Raw genomic sequence first — 7,938 nt, forward strand, 5'->3', positions numbered from 1 at the left:
AGGCTGGCAGAGATCTTGGTAAAGGAGCAAAAATTAGTACAGGCTCAGAAGACATAGTAAAGGCGCAGGCATAGTAAAGGCGCAAAAGATTTAGTAAAGGTGCAGAAGACTTGATAAAGACGCAAAGAACATAGTAAAGGCGCAGATAACTTTGTTAAGGCGAAGAGGATTCAGTAAAAAAGGTGCAGACGACTTAGTGAGGGCACGGAGGATTTAGTAAAGGTGCAAAGGGCTTGACAAAGACGCAAAATAATTATTAGACATGCAGAGGACTTAGCAATGGCGCAAAAGATTTAGTAAAGGTGCAGAAGACTTGATAAAGACGCAAAGGACATAGTAAAGACGCAGATAACTTTGTAAAGGCGCAGAGGATTTAGTAAAAAAGGTGCAGAAGACTTAGTAAGGGCACGGAGGATTTAGTAAAGGTGCAGAGGATATTAGGCGCATTCAACACCATGTCTACAGGTTGAATTGCTCTTCATCAAATGAATATTAATGGCTTTTTCCATGAGATTTCACCTGTAGAAACAATTTTTCCCTCGCCTTCTTGATCCCCCAAAGTCTGTCGCAGTCAAAGTGTTAACCAAATTTCGGCTGAAGATCAACATTTCGTTTGAAAAAATTCGATTTACCAAAAAAATTTCGTTAAAAAAATCAATTAAAAATTGTCCAGTTTTTATTCAGGAAGCGTTACTAGTGAGTCAATGTAGATATAGTAGATGTTTGTTACGGTGAACAGGAAGTGAAATTTTCTATTCAAGGGTAAAGTTATTGACTTTTGCTTTTAAAGCTTCAAAGTTAATGGCAGAATTTTATTTGATATGGTTAGTCTCTAACCTATGCACATCCGCAATTACCGCCATAAAATGAGAATAATATATTAGCATTAATCTGAGAATAGAATATTTCCATCTGAGAATAGAATATTCTCATCTGAATATAGAATACTCTCATTTCATTTCAGGATATTTTTCATCACTTTAGTAATACTTTTGTAGAGAGAGAGTGGAAAGAAAAACTAACGATTTGAACAGATATGAGCTCGACAACTCTATCTCGATCAGTGTCCACGATGTCAATTAATAATTAATTGGAAGTATAATATTTTATGGAATTTAAAAAATACGCTATTATTCAGAGCGGAACACAAAATGAACAGGATGAATTACTTTGCTTCCTGAGCATTTATTACCACTCGGCGCACACTATGCAAGGTTCTTTCATCTGGACACCCCGAGGCGTTCACCACTAATGCTGTAGGGATCCTTCAGTGCTGGAATCCTGGGCCTATACTTTCAAAAAAAGTTAAGAGATCGTAAGTTCATCAGCCAATCATTGACGGCCTTTCGAGCAAAATCCACCAATCATAGACAAGAAAATAGAGCGTAAATACTTACGTTCACTTACGTTCAGTCCCATAGGCATGAACATTGATGGGTAATTATGCCCATGCCTCACCTCACTGGCTCCTGCCATAAGCCGTACACTGATGGGCAGTCTTGTTCATTAGTAGATTGTATGATCCAGACAAGGACCTCCCCTCAACTTCAAGATGAGTTCACTCGTCTGTGTTGTTCATCATTAGTATCAACAATTGTATTGAGAGCCTGTGCTGTTCATCATTAGTATCAACAATTGTATTGAGGGCTTTATGCAAGTACTACAACATAGACCAAAATCTCCTCTAAAGTGTCATTGTTCAATTTGAATATTCTACGATTGCCTGCTCCTTCATTTGACATAAGCGAAATAAATCGATTATTTACTCACTTTCATTTTTAACGTCACCCAGAATTTTGTGTTTAACGTCGCCCTCATTTTTATTTTTACGTCAGCCTGAAATAAATCTCACGGCAATGGTAAAAATTAATTAGCATTAAAATTATAATGGTGATTCAAAAGTTTAATGCTCATAAAATTTTAACAGAATTGAGTTACAAAATTCCATCCAGTTCGTTTCTTTTTGTCATATCAGAAAAAATGCAATTCTTTGTGACAGATGAGGCAAATATAGCCTCAACAAAACTAAGAAAACAATTTCAAACAAGCGGAGTAAGTGTCCCGTACGTGTGTCACACTTTGACGTTTGTTACTTCAGCCGAATTCTAACGTCGATATGTACGCTTTGAACAGCTTCAAAGCGCAACAAATTGCATATCTGGGCCTCGATCACAAGCGCATAAATTTCAGCTCAAAGGTCTTTGAATTTTTGAGAACTAAATTTAATGGGAGAAATCTCAACCTCATGCCCGCCATTATACTTAGAACTTCTTTGGAAGTTATGATGCTACGTCTTTAGAAACTAAATTTTATAAATGAATGATAGCGCGACACTAGATGCATTAATTATAGCGTTATAGAATCAGAGACTTGGAGCCGTAATATCAAAACTCGCCAAGTACACGCAGCGACTCACGTACACGTAGCGACCAATTTCTCGTCTGTGATCGGTGTGTTTAGCTTGGAAAGCAATTAGTGATTAGATAAAGGAGTTACAAACTCTTATTTATGATAGTATCATTCCAGAGAAAGCCGAACTGCTTGTCCGGCGAGGGTGGTATATATTAGCTGGGATGAAGAGGACTAGCGGTTCAAGAAGCCTGGGAAAGTATGGAATACGAAAGAGGGAAGGGTCGGTGGGGGGAGAGGAAAAGTGAAGCTTACCCAATGAACCTCGAGGTGCTCGTTCAGTTGGTCAGTATCTTTGATACTGGGAAGGCATTGAGTCGTCAAGCTAATCTTCACTACATGGCCACTAGCCAAAATCCAAAACGGAATTTGAGCCCTGGATTCATAATTTTTCTTTGCGGTGAGTATAATGTGCTGAAATATGCTGAAAATTTCGGGACATTATTTTGACCGTGGACGAGTTCTAACACCGAAGTTACTTCTTTATTGGACCGACAAATTTTAATCAAAGCACGGTGTCATGCATGCAATATCTTGAAATAGTTTGCATGGTAACTTGTCGAAATAAACAGAGTTCAACGGCTCGTCAAACCCAGGAAGTATGATATATTATTCGTGAAACCTCGTTTTTCGATGATGAACCTCTATCAAAGCTGAAATACGAACACCAATAGATTATGTGATCGCAACTTGCTGATCGCATCATTGTTGGGTTACTATAACGTCAACCATACGTCATGCTGACGTCCGCTCTCAGGTGTTCAATGAGAATATAGTAGGTAGTTATTTGACCGGGCCTAGTCTGGTGGATCAGCGGTGTCTTTTGTAAGCACACAGAAAATCGCATTTGTTAATATAGCTTACCGTTGTGATCATTCACCGATAGTTTACCGGTTTACCATGTGAATGAAATAATTCATAGATATGCATCCGTAGTGAGACTACGGCAACGTTAGGCACGTCAGATATGATCGTGGTTGCATTTGCTCATCAACGGTACGCGTTGGTGCAGTTCGTGCGACCGACCTAAATGCAATAGTTTGCGGTAGTGAACTAAAGAAGATATGCAGTACTGAAGGTTTCAAGTTACGCAGTGAAATATTTACGATGCGTGTTACTGAGCGATTTACGATACTGAAGAATCTGCGATACGCGTCCCTGAACAAGTTGAGATTATCCGCTCCAGACGATGTGCGTTGAATTTGTGTGTAATTTATATGAATGGTTTTCCTAAAGATGCTTCGAAAGTAGGATGCTGAACTAACCAAATTACGGTAGAATTAACCGACTAATTTCTGAATTTCTATTTTCACAAGTTAATGATAAGCTTTACGATCAATGTACGATAAGCTAGGAGAAATTAATGCGATGTTAACAATGGTCATAATCTACCTAACTTGTTTCGTTGGCAGGTGATGAATTTCGACCGTATCCCGGATCGTGTTGATCTCGAACATGCAGTCCTTTTGCTGGCGAAAGTTTATTCCAACTTTGACACCACGTCAGATCACGGTGTGACGCACAGTGTCTTGCAGATCCTCAACCGTTGTAAATTACCCAAAATTAAACCAGTTCCCGTCAATCAACAAAATGAAGCTTACAGGCAGGCGGCGTCCAAACTGCATTTGCAGATGTGGCATCTCCTGCAGTCCGGATGTAACCCGCTGCGAAAACTCACATTCAGAATCGATTACATGGGTTTGACGTCATTTGGAATGGAGAAACAAATTCAAAAGGAAGTAATAAAAATATTGCGCGTGTTGAAGCGAATCAAAGAGGCAATGAAAAAGTTGAAAAGGACTCCATGGGAAACTTGTTACATTGAAGAAAGTTTGAAAACCATTCGTACATCTCTCTTCCGTCAACTTTCACGGGACAACTCTCTAGTTTGGCAAGATAATTTACCAATTCCTATTTTTGGAGAGCCAGACTACATTTCTGATACGACTCTCCTCGTTGAATCTACCGATGCTAGAGGAACTAGTGATGACAGTGGAGGTATTGACGCTGACAGATGCGCTTGCAGAGCAAAATTAGAAAAACTGAATTTGACAGTCATGAATTGCTGTCCTCACCTTGTGCGTTCCTCATCTAGGACCACATTAGCTTTTCCTGACGATTCGACAAGGTAGGTAACAACTTATAAATTAGTCTTTATTAGTCTATGAAGAATTAAAATTACGGCATACTGATACTGAGATTACACACTGCTCTGATACTTGGTGCCGAATGATGTCCTGCTTTTTGCACAATCTTGAACAACCCCACTGGGAACAATTAGAGTACGGTAAGTCTTGCCTTTCGTAATTATCATTGAAAAATACTTTAATCTAGTTTGAATGGATTTCACTGGTCACATAATTCCATTAATGGATTAGGCAAGTATAATTGATCTTGACCATTTTTCATAATTTTTGTCTGCCGTATTTCACAGTAACTTCAAAACAGTGACCCAACAACCCCGTAGAGAGTGGCCAAAGTGTCGAGACGCTGGCACCCTAGTGTCCTCCTCCAACCTCGTCCACTTCAGGTCACGTCTCGCCTTGAGGTCCAGAGTTCGTAAGGTCTTCAGATCGGTCAAGATGTCCTTATCAAACGTGCAGAGTTACATCTCTCGTCCTGCATAGTCTCCATTAGTGTCATTAGCTACTCGCTTAGTTGCCTCGAGTTGTGACGACTGCAACTTGATATTTTACGGAAGGTTTTTAAGCAAAGTAAGTTTCGATCTGTAATTACAGTAGGAAAATTAGAGAAATGAACTGTAGCTTGAATACATAAGACTATCGGCAACCAATCCACTCGCCGCTCATGCATTTTACTTTAGACGAGTGATCAAGTAGTCCTTCTGAAACCTATATTTAGGAATTCATTTGAACGCAGAGTTCACTAAGTAAGAATTAGTTTAATGTATGTAAAGAGTGTCGTAATAAATTTTGAACTCGTAATTCCAGTCAGTGCCGGAATCCTAATTGTTTTTTGACGTGTAATGTATTTAGTTGAAAAGGAAAAGATTATTCAGCTTGCTTTGCATTCGTACCTAGGCCCAGTGAAGCTAATTGGAGAACTGCGCCCTATGGGGAGCATTCTATACCTACCAACACGCTTTTAAGAAGCTCTTTATGCTTATATCTACTAATACTTTCGTGCGTTCATTAATTAATCTTGCAGTGGTCGCTCGCAAAAACTGAGAAGATTAGAAGCCTTTTCGCTCGGCTTCGTTACGATAGAATTTCGTAGGTGTGAATTACATGTGGAATGCACGCGATCACTGTTAGGAAAAGTTCTTTGAATTCGAATTTCTAGTCATTCGATTAAAATACCACTGCAGGGTAACGCATTGGAACATTTGTTACACGGTGGATATTAGTAGGTTGAAAATTTTTTCGCCGTGCACGACTGTGATTGTGTGCAGCTACCGCAAAATATGCTGTAGTTTACATATAAAGCAAATTAGCGTACAAAATTGCCGAATCTTTTATTGAAGGATAAATGGATAATTTTATATATACATATCACTTGACTTGTATATATGAAAATATGGCATATATCCAGTGAATATTGCCTCCATCTCCAGGTGCAATATTTAACTAAGAATGAGAACTAAGTTTTTATGAAGTTAACAATGATCAGCATCCCGTAGTTCACACGACTACCAAAGGGACTAAAATGAAATATTTCTAGATGGTTTTTAACTACGCTTTTTGAACCTGAGCTTGGAACTTGCCATGGCCTGCCATATTTTCGTCAGTGGCTAATAAACGTTCACCATTAATAATCAGAACGAGGAGAAAAAAATGTGCCATGTTACTACGTTGACGGTGAAGGAACATTGACGGACTGAAGTTAAGAAGATTCAGATATTAAAAGACGGTCAAAATTTTAAATTATCAAAATTCAACGGTCACGGATTGGAGTTATTATTTCCCTAGTTAGGGAATTGAATCTTGATACTAATTTTGGGATACGATACTAATTAGGGAATCTTTATACTAATTTAGGTATATGATACTAATTAGGGAATCGTGACACTAATATTCCATAAAGAGCGAAAACAAACTACATGTATCGGTAGATTTAAGGTCGCTGATCTCTGAACCTCTTCTGTCAGTAGGATACAAATTTGGAAAATTCAACTCTATGCGTGCCTATGACTAGAACAAATTGAAAAATGGAAGGATAAGAACTCAATCGATGCCAATATTTTTTAGGGAGCTTGTATAGATAGAAAAAAATATTTACAGACGGATCATTTTAAAACTTGGTGCGCATATATAAATTAAAATTCTAAGACTTTTATGTTAATGTAAATTTTTCGAAAGAAAAATTAAAGAAAGCGTGAAATTTATAGAAACTGCAAAAAGAGGGACTGTACGCCTCATTCAATTAACGTGCTACAACGTCGTGGACATATCCATTGGATTCCACATCTAGAGATTCACCGGTAATTTTTCTGATTTTTTTTTCGATTTTTTCCTTCAATTTTGACCCCTTAATTCCTCCCCCCTTTTTTCAATATGAAATCAAAACAAAAAAGAAATAGAAAGAAATTACCAGGCTATCTATAGATTTTTTTTACGAACCGAATGGTATTTCTCTCAATGCTGTAGCTTGAAAATCACGAGAGAAGATAGATTTTTAAGATGGCGTATTTGGAAATTTTAATTGTTCAAGGAAGCTAAATGGGCAAATTTCTCGAAAAATGAAAAATATGCAAAAAAATGCTTGATATAGTGGCCCAAGCTTTCCCAGTGCCAATTAGTTTCCTTTAGGGTACCTCCAAGCGTCTTTAGGCTCATTCTTGTCCAGTTTAACGTGAATAATATTTATGAATTTATATATATGTTTATATTTATATATAAATTTGTATATTTATATATAAAAATGTATATATAAAATTTATATAAATCAAAATGTTCAATTTATATAAGATCCAAATGGCCTAACGCAAAGAAAAAAATCAATTGCTGTTACATCCGGGGTATTTGCTTTCATGAACGCGCATCTGTTGTAGCTATCAAACGCTTGCAAACATTTTGTTTGCAATTAACGCGGATAATGATCTACAAATATAATTTTTTAAATTAAAATTTGTAAATATTGTTATAACATAGTCAGCTCATTAAAGTTCAAAATAGTCTTAGGCAAAAATTATTGCAGGTGCATCATCTATTGTTCAAGGTTTGTTGAACGCGTCTTGTTTGCAGCTTTCAAACGAGAGCAAACACTTTACAATTAACGTAAATAATGATCTATAAATACAGATCTAATGTAAAGAAATCCTTGTACATATTTAAAGAACGTTTTTTTATATATTTTGGATTGATTTACGCAAAAACTAGAGCACACACATACATGCGGTTTGTTGGGCCTTACCAGCAGCTACAAATGAGCCAAGGAAACGGAAAAGCAAATATTTTCGATTTTCGACGCACTGCTGCTCCTAATTAATAATAGAAGAAATGCCGAAACAAAAATCATAAGCAAATGAATATTCGATGATATAAGGTACATTTTGTAGGAATAAAAATA

The 7,938-nt window shown here is 37.2% G+C and overlaps 1 protein-coding gene across 1 annotated transcript; it reads left to right on the forward strand.

Annotated features, from left to right (window-relative positions):
* The first annotated feature begins 2,532 nt into the window (after positions 1-2,532).
* On the forward strand, positions 2,533-5,354 carry LOC108674152. The gene is made up of 3 exons (XM_018162062.2): positions 2,533-2,809; positions 3,822-4,537; positions 4,844-5,354. The coding sequence occupies exons 2-3, from the start codon at positions 3,825-3,827 to the stop codon at positions 5,034-5,036; spliced, it is 906 nt and encodes a 301-aa protein (XP_018017551.1). The 5' UTR covers positions 2,533-2,809; positions 3,822-3,824; the 3' UTR covers positions 5,037-5,354.
* The last annotated feature ends 2,584 nt before the right edge of the window (positions 5,355-7,938 follow it).

Source organism: Hyalella azteca, unplaced genomic scaffold (genome assembly GCF_000764305.2).
Source record: "Hyalella azteca isolate HAZT.00-mixed unplaced genomic scaffold, Hazt_2.0.2 contig17999, whole genome shotgun sequence".
Lineage (NCBI taxonomy): Eukaryota > Metazoa > Arthropoda > Malacostraca > Amphipoda > Hyalellidae > Hyalella > Hyalella azteca.

What these genes read in the sequence shown, in the direction of transcription:
- LOC108674152 (XM_018162062.2), top strand. Translation starts at nt 3,825, where the DNA reads ATGAATTTCGACCGTATCCCGGATCGTGTTGATCTCGAACATGCAGTC. An exon ending in TTTCCTGACGATTCGACAAG is followed by an intron (nt 4,538 to 4,843) that starts GTAGGTAACAAC and finishes CGTATTTCACAG; the next exon opens with TAACTTCAAAACAGTGACCC.